General features: G+C 37.2%; 1 protein-coding gene across 6 annotated transcripts in view; it reads right to left on the bottom strand.

Moving 5' to 3' along the window:
- The window catches only part of RALGAPA1 (Ral GTPase activating protein catalytic subunit alpha 1), a 339,477-nt gene that overhangs the window by 134,100 nt on the left and 187,558 nt on the right, over positions 1-17,819 (bottom strand). For all 6 annotated transcript variants that reach the window (XM_036751008.1, XM_036751009.1, XM_036751011.1 and 3 more), the window contains 2 exons: positions 8,547-8,655; positions 7,110-7,220 (listed from right to left, as the gene is read on the bottom strand). In XM_036751008.1, coding sequence (XP_036606903.1) covers positions 7,110-7,220; positions 8,547-8,655 — 220 coding nt within the window. The remainder of the gene's footprint in view (positions 1-7,109; positions 7,221-8,546; positions 8,656-17,819) is intronic.

Genomic DNA, 17,819 nt, shown 5'->3' with positions numbered 1-17,819 from the left:
CTATGCTTATAGGATATAAAAGTTTTTCATTTGTCTATGTATCTATCTTCCTTTCTTTTCCTTCTTAAGTGGGTGGAGGGAGGTGGGAAGGGATGACATGGGCATACCTTCACTTTAGGAAAATCAATTTAACATCTCAGTATAGAATGGAGAAGAGTGGAGAGAGACTTGAAGTTAGCAAAGCAAACCATAACTATTGTTACTAGCTCAAATGTGAGGTGATAGGGACCTACCCAAAGGTGGTAGCACTGTCAGAAGAAAGGGGGCACAGGATTTGGCCACCTGATCGGATACAGAGAGTGAGAGAGTGAAGAATTCCAGGTTGTAGGCTAGAGTGACTTGGGACAATGGCAGTGTTGTCAAACGTATCAGAGAAATTAGGAAGAGGAGGGGTCTTGAGAAAAGATAATGAGTTCAGTTTTGGTCAAGTTGAATTTAAAAGTTTTATGAGACACTGAATTCAAGGTACCTAAGAGGTAGTTGGAAATGTGTGACGAGAAGTTAGAAAGTCTAGAGAAAGAGATCTCAGAATTATCTACAGAGAGATAATAATGATCTCTGTATAAAATCAGCTCCACTGGAGCTGATGACATTACCAAGTGAAGTAATAGAGGGAAAAAAGTCTGTATGTTTCTGTATAGGGGGTAGGGAAGTTAATGGGTGCAACCTGAATAAAGATACTGCAAACAAAACAGAAAAGAAATCCTCAGAAAAACCAGGAAAGAGCATTATCACACACACACACACACACACCCCAAATAAAAAAACAAAACTAAAGAGACTAAAAGAGCATCAAGGAAAAGAGAATAATCAATAGTATCAAAGGCTACAGAGTGGTGAAAAAGGATGAGGACTGAGAAGAGAGTATACTTAGCAATTAAATAATCATTGGTGACTTTGGAGACAGACTTTTAATTGAATGATGAGGTCAGAAGTTAGACTGCAAAGAATTGAGAGGAAAGGAAGTGAGGTTATCTATTATAGATGGCCTTCTCAAGGAGTTTACCACAAAAGACAGGAGAGATATAGGATAATAGCTAGCAGGGAGGGATGGATGAAATGAGAATTTTTTTGAGGATGGGAGAGAAATGGGCATATTTGTAGGGGGCAGGGAAAGAGCCAGTAGATAGCTAGAGATTGAAGATAACTGAGAAAGGGGCAATGATAGAGGAAGCTATCTACTGCAGAATATAGGATGGAACTGAATCACTTGTGCACACATTTGCCTTGGCAAGGAGACAGACCACCTCATTATGTGAGCTAACTGTGAAGGAAAAGATAGTGGCAGAAGTCAGATGTGATGTGAAATGAGGAGGGGAAGAGCTGGAGCTTTCTGCAAAGGGCCTCAACTTTTTTTTAAGCAAAATATCCTATTAATATCTCCAACATTAAGGAAACCAGAAAGTATATCGGAAATTGTAGATAAATGGGAAGATGGTTCCTTGGAAAGGCAAAGGAAATGATGGAGCTGGTTTCTTTGTGTATCCCATGGTGATGAGAAATATCAATTCCAGGGACATTTGATCATCTTGTTTTTCATTTTTCATAATGAGCATAAGCAAAAAGACTGCAAACATAAGATTTGTGCAACTTGCATGCTAACGTCTCTCATAGAAGATAAGGTGTCAGAGAAGTTCTGTGAAGAATTTAATAAAACCCTGCAAATCAAATCAACACACAGTTTAATATTTGGTGGCTTGGATGTAAAGCTGAGCATAGGGGAAGATAATGAAAAATACGTTGAAAAATGTATCAGGATTAAGAAAAAGAAAGAAGCCAAACACAGGAAGCCTCATGCCTACTGATAATGAATACATTTTTAAAGGAGAGTTGGAGGTGCCAGATAAGATGGCACTGAAAAATATCACAAAAAATTATTTGATTCTTCTGATAGGAAACAAATGGCTATCTGTGTAAGAGTAATTTCTGAATCAGCTCTCTGTGTATAGTCAGACCACTGATTTCTTAAAGCAAAGCACAAAATCAATACAAAATAAGAATTAAATTGAGATGTGGTGTGCAACTAAGGCAACTCCAACTCAATCTATTAAAATAAGCCTTTAATGCTGAAAAATGAAAAACAAGATAAAGCAGACATAGGAAGTTTAACTGATGTAAATCAAAAGCAAATGAGGATACCAAAAAGAACTCCTCAGCAAAGCAAACACTTGATCTTGAAAAGCAGAAAGATATGGAACCAAAGGGGCAACAAGAGTTTAGAATATAAGGGTGTTTGTAAAATTTTATGGAAGTTACTGGAAGATTACAAACAATATCACCTCATCAAATAGCAAAATACAGTTCAAAGAAAACAAATCTCATCATTTAAACAAGATCATTCTGAGTACCAGAGATGAAACTGGATAGAGGACAACAAACAAAAAGATGAAAAAGATGCGTCAAAATTTCCACAGCAATGTAAGTGGAGCTGCCACATTTGAACACTGACATCATAATTCCAGAAAATTCCACAAGGAAGCAGAAATGGCACTAAGGAAAACAAAGATGAAAAGAGTAACTGAACTAGATAAAAGTTTACAAATAGATGAGATCTACGTTGTAGGTGACAATTTTGATGAATCATTTCTTAAGATACCTGAAACAGCAGAATATACTAAACATATTTTTTTTGGTAAGAAACAACATGAATCATTAACCAATTAGGGCAACTTGCCAATTTTCTTGGATGAAAGCAAAGTGAAACTCTTCTGATATATGTATAGTCAAGCAAATCAAATTTTCACAGTGGCCATGTCCAAGTTACTGTTTCAATTAGTTTTTTAGGTAACTCGCTAGGGTTCCCTTAAGTAAAATATATCATCTGCAAAAAGTGATGATTTTATTTCATCTTTACCTAAACTTGTTCTGTCAATGTTTTTTTCTTCTCTTACTGCTGAAACTAGCATTTCTAGCACTATTAAAGAGTAATGGTAATAATGGACAGCCTTGCTTTCGGACCGTACTAAAAAACTCTATAGCTTATGCATTTCACAGATAATGCAAGCTCTTGGTTTTAAATACCATGTTAAGGAAAGATTCGTTTAATTCTAGTGTTCTGTTGTGTTTTGTTTTATTTTAAAGCAAAAATGGTGTTGATTTCTCTCAGAAGCTTTTTCTGACTCTACTGAATCACATAATTTTATTTTTCTCATTAATATGGTAAATAAGATTTATACTTTTACTAATATTGAAGCAACCCTAGATTCCTGGTAAAAATCCAACTAATGGTGTATAGTCTTTGAGATATGTTGCTGTAAGCTCTGTTATTAGGTTAGTTAAATTTTTGCATCATTATTCACTGGGGATCATATTCCTTTACATTAGGTTTTTAAAAAAAAACATTAGATTCTTCCTCTATCTTGACACTTACTGGTTTAGGTATCAAGACCATATGTGCATCATATAAGAAATTTGGCAGGATCCTTTCTTTTCCCATTTTTGCAAACATTCTGTGTAATAATGGAATTAATTAATTGTTCTTTGAATATTTGATAAGACTCACTGGTAAATACATCTGGTCCCAAGTGTCTGTCTCCCTTTTCTCCCCATACATAAGTTCATTTATGGCTTATTCAATTTCTTTTTCTGAAATTCAGTTGTTTAAATTCTGTTTCTGAGTCTGTTAATTTGAGCATTTTGTATTTTCGCAAATATTCACCTATTTCATTTAAAATGTTTGTTTCATTGCCATATAGATGGACAAAACAGCTTCTAATAGTATCTTCATTTTTTATGAGTTCTTTATCACTTTTGATAGTAATTTCTTCTTTCATTTTAAAAAATCAAAATAGCTAATCATTTATTTATTTTATTGTATTAAAAAATATCTCGGCTTTATTAGCTAGCTCAAAGGATTTTAAAAAACTGTTTTACTAATCTTTTTTTTGCTTTTCAAGATTTCTATTTTGGAGATTTATTTTTAAATTGTTGTTTTTCCAGGGTTTTTTTTAGATGCTTTTTTTTTAAGTTTAATGCCTAATTTCTTGACCAGTTACTTTCTTTTTTGCATCAAATTGTTTGGAAGTATATAATTTCCTTCATCCCAATGTTTTTGGTATAAGTTTTCTCACTGATTATCTTTAATGATACCTATCATTTCTAAGAAATGCTCTCTCACACACTAATTCTTTAGGATTATTTAGTTATCAATTCATTTTTCACCCTTTCTACAATGATCCTATAAAAATTTATTTTTATTGTATTTTGTTCAGTAAAGACTGTGTTTAATATTTCTACTTTTCAGCATTTTTGCAAACTTTTGATGTTCTAATACATGGTCAATTATGTAAAAGTGCTATGCACTAGCAATGTATCAAATGTAATTTTTCTAAAATTCTATTCATATCCTAAAAAATTTTGCTCTAGCACCTTAACATGGTGTGAATCTTTACATTTCACACATGCTTCTTATAAACAACGTATTACTAGATTCTTCTTTCTAAATCATTGTGCTATCCCCTTCCACTCTATGAGTGAATTAATCACATTAATTAATCACATTCATAGCTATGATTGTTAATTGTTTATTTTTCTCCAATCTCTTGTATTTTTTTGGTTCTATGTTCCCTGTCCCCTATTTACAAAGAAGAGAGTCATGTGGGAAGAATGTGCTCAGCACCAATGCTCTATTATAGAACATTTGCCTATAAAGCCCCTTTATCCTATACTTCTCCTCACTCAGATTCCAATCGCATTTACCCTTTTTTTTCATTCCTTTTACACCCTCCTTCACCAATAACCCTGTTGTGGTCATTGTTGTGCTGTGTAATCCTGACTGGTTCCTTGATATCTGAACTTGTTCTGAGGTGTTTGTAGCATTTTTTCTTTAACCTGGAAACTGGGTTTTGGTTATGATGTTCCTGACCATTTTCACTGCAGGGATTTTTTCAGGAGGTAATCAGTAGATTCTATTTCCTTTTTAATCTCTTGTTCTAACATGTCTGGGCAGTTTTCTTTCATGATTTCTTGAAACATGATAGCCCAGGTATTCCTTTGGTCATGGCATTCAAGTAGTTCAATGAGTCTAAAATTAACTCTCCTTTATCAGTTTTACAGGTCTGTTGTTTTGAATGTGAAATCTTACATTTTCTATTTTTTTTTCAATCTTTTCACTTTGTTTCAGTATTTCTTGTGGTCCTATGATGCTATTAATTTCTGTTTGATCCATTCTAATTTTCAAGGAGTTTGTTACTTTGGGTAAGGCTTATTGATATCAAGCAATCAATAAACATTTCCTAAACACCTACTATGTGCGAAATGCTAGGGATACAACTACCAAAAAGAGAGCTCTTGCCCTTAAGGAGATTACAATCTATTTGGTAAAGAAAGCACACAAAAAGAAACTGAAAGGATGGAGGTATCCAATTCGGGGCATGGTAGAAATCAGACAAGTGCCAAAATATGCAGCTGGGTGAGGAATGAAATGAAATTCTAACCTCCCTACTTAAATTAAGGTTTTAGAGTTCATGGCTCCACCCTCGAATCAGAGGGACACAGGGCAGTGGGTAGTGATGGGGTAGAAAACAAGGCTGATAGCATCCTGCAGGATTATGAGGTTTTCCCAATAATCAGCTTCCTAGGACATGGTGGAAAAGTCAGAGAAGTCCCAAAGTAGTGCAGCCAAGAGAGAAATGACAGAAATAACAGGTTAATTTGCATTAAACTGTAAATGCTCACTCAAAGTCTTTTCCCTAAAACTCTCGTTTCTATTCCAATTCTTTCTTCTACTGCTTTCATTTAATTTACAATATAAGTTTTAAAGCCCTGATTCGTTTCCTCTAGGAATTCTAACTGATCTTGTGGCCAAGGTGTGTTTTTCTCTGAGATTTTACTCATAGGTGTTTTAGAATTATTCTTTCCTTCTGAGTTTGTGTCTTCATCATAATAGCACTTTTTTTTTTCTTTACTCATTTATCCATCTTTAATTCTCACACTGGGATTTTGTGGTAGGGCCAAACTTTGTGCACTTCTAGTGGAGCTGTGGTGGCCCTGTGCCATACTAGCCTGTCATATCAGGGATCTTGCTACCACATTCACAGTGTACTGAAAGATCAAAGATCTCAAGGTGGTTTGGGTTAGGAAGCTACTAACTTTCAGTGGTGTGATCCTTCCTGAGCTTTCCAAGTTCCAAACTCTAGTATAGGCCTAGACAATACAACTCTAACATGCCCCTGGGTGGGATTCCAGTAGATAGTTGCTAGGCCTAACTCCTGTTAGCTAGCTGGAAGATTGAGGAGGTTCAGAGCAACAGAATCGCCTGCTCACCCCTCTTCTAAGACTGCTAAGATTTAAATCCATCAAGATCCCTACGCACCCATGTTTTACAGTTTCTGACCCAGTCACTAGCATGCAAGTCAAATTTGCGATCCTGGGCTAGAAAAAAAGACCCACAGGGATTTCTCCTTTGATTTACCAAAAAAAAATAAAAATCACTACTTGATCTCAGACGTTTCTTAGATCTATACTGCAACGGTTTTAGGGGGGAACTGAGTTTCATTGCTTTCTCCTATTCCAACATTCTGGTTGTTCTCTTCTTAAAATATAAAGTATGGAAGACCATCTATTAAGTTGTAGAGAGATTATAATCTGCATCAGTGGAAAGAGTGCTCACACTGGTATTTCACAATCAATTCTTTGAGTTTGGAAATAAAAATTACCCCACTAAAGATTCTTTTTTGTATTAAAAATCTTTATTCAACTTGTTCCTATACAAATTGCTTAGTGAAAAACTACAAAAGGGACTTTCTCAATTTTCATTATCATCAAAAGCAGCCATACATACACTAAGGATCTTTGATTTCAGTAGTGTGGGAAATCTGAGAATTAACACACATTACAATCTATTTAAAATTTAGTACAGGAAATCTTAAGAAACTTCTAGTAGCTAAGAGACATTACATGAATTTTTCACAGAAAACAGGACAACGTATCAAAAGTGGGATTTAAACATAAGACTTATGATTCCAAATGACTCAGTAACTTTGTCATTTTTAAAGATAAGATGAAATTATATTCTCAGGATTATTCAATTGAAGAAAAACAAACCAAGACTTTTCTTTACCCCAAGATTTTCTAAACTATGATTAAAAAGTAAATGAAAAATTACTTACTTGAATAATTTTCAAGGGGGAATCTGGCTGATAAATCTGAAGCCTATGTACATATTGAATCAGCATATGAAGCATGTTGCAAGCCACATGGGCTACAGTTTTATTAGGAAACTGAAAAATAAAAAAAAGAATAATTTAAGGAGTTTTCCCTCTCTATTCACATGTGGATGTTATTTTAAATGTTTCTGGACTGCCATCTACTGATGACAGGTTGTACATGCTCAAGAATTGTAAAATAATTTTAATATTAACAAGAATGATGCTGCAAAAAATATTTATAATGTGCTAACAAGCCAAATATAAACAACTGTTGATTATATATTCTTTTAGATTATCTTTACAGCCTATTATCTATGATAATGGAAAAAAAGAATTGGCTGTTTTCATTCAATTTTTCTTAAAGTATTAATTAAATCCATAGTAATGGGTAAAATATTGCTGTGCCATAATAAACAATGAATATGATGAATACAATGAAACATGGGAAGACAACAATGAATTGATGCAAGATAAGGTAAATAAAATCAGGAAAACAATACAGAACAATGAATGGCAAAAACAAAACAATCAAAACTGAATGCTGTGAAATAATGACCAAGCTTGACTCCCTTCCAAAATAGACATATGAGATGACGTTTCCCTCTTCCCAGAAATTTCTTTGAAGAGGAGCAGGTCACTATGGATGTGGAACAGTGCATATAATTTCAGAGTTTTTTGATTTATTAGTTATTATTGCTGAGTTTTTTTCCTTCTTTACAAGGGAAAGTCCTCTGGGAGTGGTTGTAGGAAGGAAGCAGTAAGACATTTAGGACATGTGAAAACAGAACTATCAATAAATACATATATTTTTAAAAGTCACTGCTATTCTCATTGGCATTAATTCTAGAAGTATGTTCCTACTTGTAATCAAAACTTGCCCTGGCTACCACATGAATTCAGCTTCACTGAGCCAAATTGGACTACAAAAATTACACTTAAGATCTTTTAATGGGAAGTCATTCATGTCAATATGGAATTGAGATTAGAAAAAAGGAACAGCATGTAGGAAGGTGGATACATGACAAAGAGAGTGTGAAAGAAATATGAAAAAAAATTGACCAAGCTTTACCTATATTTCAAAAGCTAGTTTCCACTGTATCATTGTTCACAAATATTCTGGGCATATAGAAGGTTAAGAAAGGGAAGATGAAACTGGCCCTCAGAAAGGTGTACCTTGATTATAACAGTTGGGGGTACTGTTAAGGGAGGAATTAGTATTGAAGATGTAATTTAATGAGAAACTGATAATGATCATTTTGTAAAATGTAATTCCTCTAATTCCAAAGTGCCATATTTGAAAAGTTCCTGTAAGCCAAGCTCTACCTCACACAATAACAATAACAAAAAACCGGTATTTCCTACAGCTGTATGATGGAATGTCTTTGAAAAGCATCTCACCTTTAAGGAAACACAAATTACATTCAGAGCTTCCTTAATTTGAGGATGATGAGATTCATGAACTAATTCTTCACAGATCCAAATTCCTAAACTACAGAGAGCAACACATCTGAAAAAACAGGCAACTGGTATTAGTATAAGACTAGGTATGATTTTAAATAAAAATACAAAGGAACTTAAGAGCACATATAGTAGAATAAATTATTTACGATTTCCACATCACCAGAAATCAGGTGAACAAATATTATAAGTAATATAGGTTGTCATTAATCATATGAAATTGATACATGAAAAAAAAATTAAGCAGATTGATAAAACTAAATGCAAAACCCTCCAAAAATAATAGTAACCTGATAATAGTTATTTTATCCTCTAGACAGGTAGATCTACATAGCACAACAACGGATTAATAAAGGTAAATATTTTCTTTTATGGCCTAAGTTCAAGAAAAGGAGCATTTTAGAGTGTAAAATCTGTTCCCTAATGCTACATAAGACATTAGCACACTAGATGAAGAATGCTTTCTTTTTACCTTAGCCAAACTGAAGTTTACCATTTGAATTGCCAATATCGTATTGTCTGCACTGAAATGAAATGAACTTACACTGGTACTCTACATATAGTCATTAGCAAACTGTCCTATATTTTCCCCATGCTGGTGTTCTGGTATATCATTTGTTGTTTAGTTGTTTTCAGTCTTGTCCAACTCTTTGTGACCCTATTTGGGGTTTGCCATTTCTTTCTCCAGCTCATTTTACAGATGAAGAAAAAAGGCATACAGGGTTAAGTGACTTCACCAGGGTCCCACAGCCAGGAAGTATCTAAGACCTAGTTCAAACTCATGAAGATGAGTCTTCCTAATTTTAAGCTCAGTGTCTTATTTACTGTACCACCTAGCTGCCCTTGGCATATCATATCTTCTCCTAAAGCAAATATAAATAACCATCATGTAACATTTAGTAATTATATAGAATTGTAAATTTGTAAAAAAAAAAAAACAGTTCACAAAATTCATCAAATGGAAGATAATTTTGAAAATTCTTTTTGCCCACTATTTTTACTACCTACTTCTAACATGGCAGTATTACCATGAAGAGAATATTCGGCTAGATTTGGAACTAAGACAAGAATTTAAATATCAATTTTACCATTTTCAAATTGTATAATCTTGCATAAGCTATGTGAACCCATCTGAGGCTCAGTTTCCTCATTAGTAAAATGATATTTGTACTACTTTCAATACAGGGTTGTTGGGAAGATCAAATGAAATCAGGTATATAAAAAGCTCTGTAACCATAATGTGCTGTGTATGTACATGTATATGTACACACACACATATATACACATAGGATCATATAATTTAGAGGCAGAAAGGGCTTTGGAGGACATAATGCCCAACACCTTCATTTTACCAACAAGGAAACTGAGGAGCAGAAGGTAACATTAATGGTCCAAGTTCTCTCAGGTAAAACAGCAAATGCCAGGGCAGAATTTGAACCCAGGTGCTCTGACTCCAATGTTATTGTTTTTGTTCATTAATCCATCCAACAACAGTATCAGAATTCCGACAAGGGTTACCATTATCTCATTTATTCTTATCAACACTCCCCCACTGTCAGGCGAATGAATCAGAGAAAAGAGAATACATGGATTCTAGTTTCAAAGTCAGGTATCTAGCAACAGGAAAGGTAACCAAGAAATACGAAGGAAATCCAAAACACAACAAACTGTAGAAAGAAACAAGGAGTGCCAAGAGAAAGGTTCTGTTTTCTCATTTTATAATGAATGTGTTCACTCTTTTAATTACAATTGTAAGAAGCAGTGTTATTCATAGCTTTTACCTCCAAATAATCACAAATTTAGAGTTGTTTGACCTATAACTGTGGCTTTTGCCAAGTTTTTGTTACGTGCCTAGGATACCTTAAATTCATCATCCCCACCCACCCAAAAAAACAACAACAACCCTAAAACTTTGAAGCTAAAATCCCTTGGAAGGAAGACTGATGTCAAATAGAAAGGAAATGTAGTTTTTAGAAGCACACATTTAATTTTTTTGATAAGGTTAAAAAGATATGTGTGTATCTGTGTATACACACACACACACACACACACACACACACATCTCTTTTGTAAATACCTGCAGTCAAGTTGAAACGTATAAATATTAATCAGTCAAAGAGCTGAAATGACTTATTTTTAAATCCAATAAGAAGACAAGTACACTTGGGCTAGGCATTTGATCCAACTGCCATAATTTAGTTTTAAACACACTCACACACACACCCTCACTCTCTCTCTCAATACATTCATTTATTCACTTGTTTGTTTGTCCACCCAGGAGCTGGTAGTTAATTAAAAAGACCTGGGCCCGACAGAGGTATAAAACAGAAAGAACATTACAAATTGTAACAAATCCACCCATCACCTAACATCTATTAAATAACTACTATGTGCCACTCACTGTGCTAACATGTGGGATACAAATACAAAGATAACACACACAACACACACACACACACGGAAATGTATATGTATGGATAGGGAATGGACTTGAGATTCCACTGGTACAGGGAAATCTTTGGATGAGGAAACTGCCTCTTATCAATGCAGGTCAGCTCCTTCTCTGAAACTTTTAATCTTATAGTTTCCATGAGCAATAAGATGTTAAGTGACTTGCCCAGGGTCATATAGCCACAGGAAACCTATGGACACAGGTCTTCCTGGTTCCAAGGCAATCTATTATGTCATGCTTCCTCAGATACATAAACACACATGCTATAATACACATACATATTACATATATGAAGTAAACATATACAGACATGCATATGCATGGATAAAAGTATATGTATACATGTATAATATGCACACAGTATAAATGAATACATACCTACATGTAGAGAGAATAAATAAAGAGTAGTTGAACACAATGTAGGGGAAGGAGGGAAATAAAAATCAATTAAAATTATTTATTAAGCACCTAGTCTGTGCCAGGCACTGTGTTAGGATGTAGGAATACAAATACTGAGAATAAAAAAAACACTTTATTAGTCAGGAATTTACATTATAATGGAGACACAAGAAGCATATAGAATATAAATTCAGGACAAATTTAAGGTGAATAAATAATACCAAGCAATTAAATACTGTTTAGTAGTTCAGGAGGGAAGGCACTAGCAGTTGGGGTGATGAGGAAAGGGTTGCTGCATAAGAGGGTGCTTGAGCTTCATCTTAAAGAATAATGAGGGAGTGCACTCTGAGCATGGAGGATAGCCAGTGCAAAAGCGAGGAGACTGAAGATGAAGTGTCCTACGTAAGGAACGGAAGAGAGGTTTGGCTGGGTTGCAGGGTGTGGGAGGGGGAGTAATGTTCAATGAGGTTGAAAAATATTGAGGCCAGGCTTTGTAGGGCTTTAAAAGCTAAAAAGAGAAGTTTATATTTTATCCTGGAGGCAACAGGAAGCCACTAGAGTTTCTTGAGTAGGGAGGTTATATGGTACGATCTGTGCTTAAGGAAAATTACCTTGGAAGTTAGACTGAATTGGGAAAAGACATGTCAGGAAGACGAATTAGAAGGGTGATATGGGGGAGTGGGGTGCTGAGCCAAGATGGCGGTTGGAAAGGAGGGACTTGCTTAAGCTCTCCCCCAGGTCCCTCCAAACACTGGTAAAAAATGGTTCTGAACAAATTCTAGAGCTGCAGAATACATGAAATAGCAGAGGGAAGCAGGGTTCCAGCCCAGGACAGCCTGGATGGTCACTAGGTAAGGTCTATCCCACAGAGCTGGGAGAGGAGCAGAGCACAGCCCAGCATGGGCTGTGCCAGGACCAACTGGACCAGAAGCCGGACAGAACAGGCCGTAGGGCCCTGAATCATTGAGCTGTGGCAGTTACCAGACTTCTCAACCCACAAACACCAAAGACAACAGAGAAGGTTAGTGGAAAAACTGCTAGAGCAAAAGGAGTGCACAGTTAGTCCTAGCCCAGGGGTGTGGAACTGGTGCAGCTCTGGGGTTGCTTCCAGACCTCCAGCTGCAGTTGCTTCCAGCCCCAGGCCCATCCAGTGGGAGGAATAGCGTCAGATCAGAGCAGGAGTGCAGAACCTGCTTAAGATCTGAGTCATGGTCTGGGCTGGCAGTTCTTGGGGGAAGAGGAGTGCTGGTGTGGCAGAGTTTGCTGAGCAGAAGTAGATCTGAAAACAACAGCGCAACCCCTCAGGCTTGGGAGAAAGTACTCTCTACTCTAGAAGCAGTCATAGCCCAATGAAAAACTCAAGCGTCAAGTAGTGGGCTGGGAACATGAACAGGCAGCAAAAACACTCTCAGATTCAGACTCAGACTTTGGAATCTTTCTTTGGTGACAAAGAAGACCAAAACAAACAGCTAAAAGAAGTCAACAAAGTCAAAGAGCCTACATCAAAAGCCTCCAAGAAAAACATGAACTGGTTTCAGGCCATGGAAGAGCTCAAAAAGGATTTGGAAAAGCAAGTTAGAGAAGTAGAGGAAAAATTGGGAAGAGAAATGAGAATGATGCAAGAGAACCATGAAAAACAAGTCAATGACTTAATAAAGGAGACCCAAAAAAAACCACAGAAAAAAATACTGAAGAAAACAACACCTTAAAAAATACACTACCTCAAATGGCAAAAGAGTTCCAAAAAGCCAATGAGGAGAAGAATGCCTTGAAAGGCAGAATTAGCCAAACAGAAAGGGAGGTCCAAACGACCACTGAAGAAAATACTACCTTAAAAACTACATTGGAGAAAGTAGAAACTAGTGACTTTGTGAGAAATCAAGATATTATAAAACAAACCCAAAGGAACGAAAAAATGGAAGACAATATGAGATACATCATTGGAAAAACCACTGACCTGGAAAATAGATCCAGGAGAGATAATTTAAAAATTATGGACTTCCTGAAAGCCGTGATCCAAAAAAGAGCTTAGATATCATCTTTCAAGAAATTATCAAGGAGAATTTTCCTGATATTCTAGAGCCAGAGGATAAAATAGAAATTGAAAGAATCCACCTATCACCTCTTGAAAAAGATCCCAAAAAGAAAATTCCTAGGAATATTGTTACCAAATTCCAGACTTTCCAGGTCAAGGAGAAAATACTGCAAGCAGCCAGAAAGAAACAATTTGAGTATTGTGGAAAAACAATCAGGATAACACAAGATCTAGCAGCTTCTACATTAAGAGATCAAAGGGCTTGGAATACTATATTCCAGAGGTCAATGGAGCTAGGATTAAAACCAAGAATCACCTACCCAGCAAAACTGAGTATCATGCTCCAAGGCAAAATATGGACTTTCAATAAAATAGAGGACTTTCAAGTTTTCTCAGTGAAAAGACCAGAGCTGAATAGAAAATTTGACTTTCAAACACAAGAATCAAGAGAAGCATGAAAAGGTAAACAAGAAAGAGAAATCATAAGGGTCTTACTAAAGTAAAACTGCTTTGCTTACATTCCTACATGGAAAGATGATGTGTGTGATTCATGAGACCTTTCTCAGTATTAGGGTAGTTTAAGGGAATATAAATATATATAGACAGAGGGCACAGGGTGAGTTCAATATGAAGGGATGATAGCTAAAAAATTAAAACAAATTAAGAGACGAGAGAGGAATATATTGAGAGAGGTAGAAATGGAGAGATAAAATGGGGTAAATTATCTCACATAAAAGTGGCAAGAAAAAGCAGTTCTATTGAAAGGGAAGAGGCGTCAGGTGAGGGGGAATGAGTGAATCTTGCTCTCATCGGATTTGACTTGAGGAGGGAATAACATATACACTCAATTGGGTATTTTACCCCACAGGAAAGTAGGGGGAAGGGGATAAGAAAGGGGGGACAATAGAAGGGAGGGAGTTTGGGGGAAGAAGTAATCAAAAGCAAACACTTTTTTAAAGGGACAGGGTCAAGGGAGAAAACTGAATAAAGGGGGACAGAATAGGATGGAAGGAAATATATTTAGTCTGTCACAACATGACTGTGGAAGTATTTTACATAATGATACCTGTGTGGCCTATGTTGAACTGCTTGCCTTCTTACAGAGTGAGTGGGGAGAGAATTTGGAATTCAAAGTTTTAAAAGCAGATGCTCAAAAAAAAGTTGTTTTTGTGTGCAACTCGGAAATAAGATATACAGGCAATGGGGCATAGAAATCTATCTTGCCCTACAAGAAAGTAAAGGGAAAAGGGACGGGAGGGGAGGGAGAGGGGGTAAGAGAAGGGAGGGCTGACTGGGGAACAGGGCAATCAGAATATATGCCATCTTAGAGTGTGGGGAGGGTACAAATGGGGAGAAAATTTGTAATTCAAACTCTTGTGAAAATCAATGCTGAAAACTAAAAAATATTAAATAATAAAATATGGAATAAAAAAATTAAAAAAGAAGGCTGTTATGATAATCTAGTATAGAGGTGATAAGGACTGAACTAAGGTAGTAGTTGTATGAGTACAGAAAAGGGGTCAGCTATGAGAGACATTGTGAAGATAAAAACGTGTCAAGATTTGGCAAATGATTGGGGAAGTGGAGCAAGAGTGAGTAAGGAGTCTCAGATAATGATGAGAATGTGAAAATGGGAGACTGGAATGATGGTGAGGCCTGGAAGAAGGAGAAAAGTTTAATGTAAACAGTAAATCCTGAGCTTTTCCTTGAATAACAAGAGAAACTTTATGAGACAGAAGTAGAGAGTGTGCTTTACAGGCACTGCTGTAAAGGTATAGTAAAAAGGTATAGAGACAGGACATAGAGTGCCATGTATAAAGAATGCAGAAAAGGAAAATACAGATAGGTTGCAAAAGGGTAGGAGGGGAGTAATAGACAATGAGGTTGGAAAGATAGATAAGGTCCAGGTTATGAAAGGCTTTAAAAGGTAAAAGAAGAGTTTATAAGAAAGTGATATAGCCATATCTGTGATTAAGTAAAGTCAGTTTGGCAGCATGATGGAGGACAGATTTTTTTACTACTTTAGTGGTGAGAGACTTGAGTGAGGGAGGAAAATTAGAAGGCCACTATAGCAACTGAGGTGAGATCTGATAAATGCCAGAACTAAGATGGTGAACAATGGTAATGGTATAAATATAGAGAAGGGGTAAGATGTAAAAGAAACTGTGGAGGTAAAAACAAGATGTGGGATAAGGATTTGAGAATAATACTAAAATCATAAATATGTGAGATAAGGAGAGCGGTGTTGCCTTGAATAGAAATAGAGAAGGTCAGAAGAGGGGTGAGTTTGGGGGAAAAGACAGGTCCTGCTTTAGATATGTTTAGTGTGAGATGTTTCTAGAACATCTAATGTGAAATGTCCACAGGTGGAGCCAAGATGGCGGCTGGAAAGCAGGGACTTGCGTGAGCTCCCTGCCAAGTCCTTCCAAAAACCTATAAAAAATGGCTCTGAACAAATTCTAGAACTGCAGAATCCACAAAATAGTAGAGGGAAGCAGGGCTCCACCCAAGGACAGCCTGGATAGTCGCTGGGTGAGGTCTATCGCGCACGGAGCTAGGAGTGGAGGGGAGCAGAGCCCGGCATGGGCCACTTGGACCAACCAGACCAGGTGTGTTGTTAAGCAAAATGGGCTCTTAGCACTTAGTTCAACAAGTGCCCTTGAAGAGTTTGGCTTTTGTTTGCTTTGAGTAATTCAGTGTATTTCATTGAGTCTTACTAAGTGCTAAGCCCCAGGCTCTAACCCTTATTAGGTGTTAACCTAACCTATGTGGATGTGAACCTTCCAAGGTCCTAAGGGGAGGGGCTAACTCAAGAACCAATCATAGCAGCCTAAGTTCTGATCATTCAGATGATGTTTGATGACGTCTGAAACCCTATATGAAGAGAAGACAGAGCCATGTGCACAGGGCTCTCACTCGTGATGGTGCTGATACAGAGACTCCGGGCAGCTGTAGCTAAGGAGCCCTCCAGCTTGTAAACCCAGATACTGAGACTTTGTTGAACTCTGGTAACTATGTATTGGGATTTGAATCAGACAAGGTCTGTCTGCTGATGTTTGTAATTTTTTTGTATTTTATTCTGAAGTTCAGGGTGCTGGATTTTTCCCCTGAACTAGGAGAATGATATTTGTATGCTGAATTAAAGTAAGCTTGTCAACCCCTTCCCGTAGCTTTCCTTAGTTAAGCAGATCAAAAGAACCTTTGCTTTTGCAGCGTGCTGGCAGCTTTCTGGGTACTGGCTGTTGGTGGATCTTACACCCCCATGGAAGCTGCTAGCTGGATTGTTGAAACACCAGAAGCCAGGCAGAACAGGCCCTAGTGCCCTGAATCAGTGAGCTGTGGCAGTTACCAGACTTTTCAACGCACGAACACCAAAGACAACAGAGAAGAACTGCAGAACCCACGAAGTAGCAGAGAAATGCAGGGCTCCAGCCCAGGACAGCCTGGAGGGTCGCTGGGTGAGGTCTATCACACATGGAGCTGGGAGAGGAGGGGAGCAGAGCACAGAATGGGCAGCAGCAGGACCAACCAGACTGGGAGCTGGGAGGAACAGGCCATAGCACCCTGAATCAGTGAGCTGTGGCAGTTACCAGACTTCTCAACCCACAAACACCAAAGACAACAGAGAAGGTTAGTGGCAAAAGCTGTGGGGAGTGAAAGGAGTTCACGGTTCTGCCACCGCCCCAGGGACAGCGGAGGTGGTGCAGCTACAGAACTACAGCTGCAGTTGCTTCTGGCCCCAGGCCCACCTGGTGGGAGGAATTAAGTGGCGGATCACAGCAGGAGTGCAGAGATTGCTTAAGATCTGAGTCAGGTCAGGGTTGGTGGTTCTTGGGGAAGGAGGAGTGCTGGTGTGGCAGAGCTGGCTGTACAGAAATAGCTCTGAAAACAACAGCGCATCCCTTCAAGCTTGGAACAAAGTACTCTTTACTCTACTATCACTCATACCCCGACGAAAAACTCAAGGGTCAAGTAAGTTGGCTGGGAATATGGCCAGGCAGAGAAAACGGACTCAGATTCAGTCTCAGACTTTGGAATCTTTCTTTGCTGACAAAGAAGACCAAAAGATACAGCCAAAAGAAGTCAACAAAGTCAAAGAGCCGACATCAAAAGCCTCCAAGAAAAACATGAACTAGTCTCAGGCCATGGAAGAGCTCAAAAAGGATTTGGAAAAGCAAGTTAGAGAAGTAGAGGAAAAATTGGGAAGAGAAATGAGAATGATGCAAGAAAATCATGAAAAACAAGTCAATAACTTGCTAAAGGAGACCCAAAAAACCACAGAAAAAAATACTGAAGAAAACAACACCTTAAAAAATAGACTAACTCA

This window comes from Trichosurus vulpecula, chromosome 3, assembly GCF_011100635.1.
Source record: "Trichosurus vulpecula isolate mTriVul1 chromosome 3, mTriVul1.pri, whole genome shotgun sequence".
In the NCBI taxonomy this organism is placed as follows: Eukaryota; Metazoa; Chordata; class Mammalia; order Diprotodontia; family Phalangeridae; genus Trichosurus; species Trichosurus vulpecula.
The sequence above is the reverse complement of the archived record's forward strand: the minus strand, read 5'-3'. Positions and strand labels throughout refer to the sequence as shown.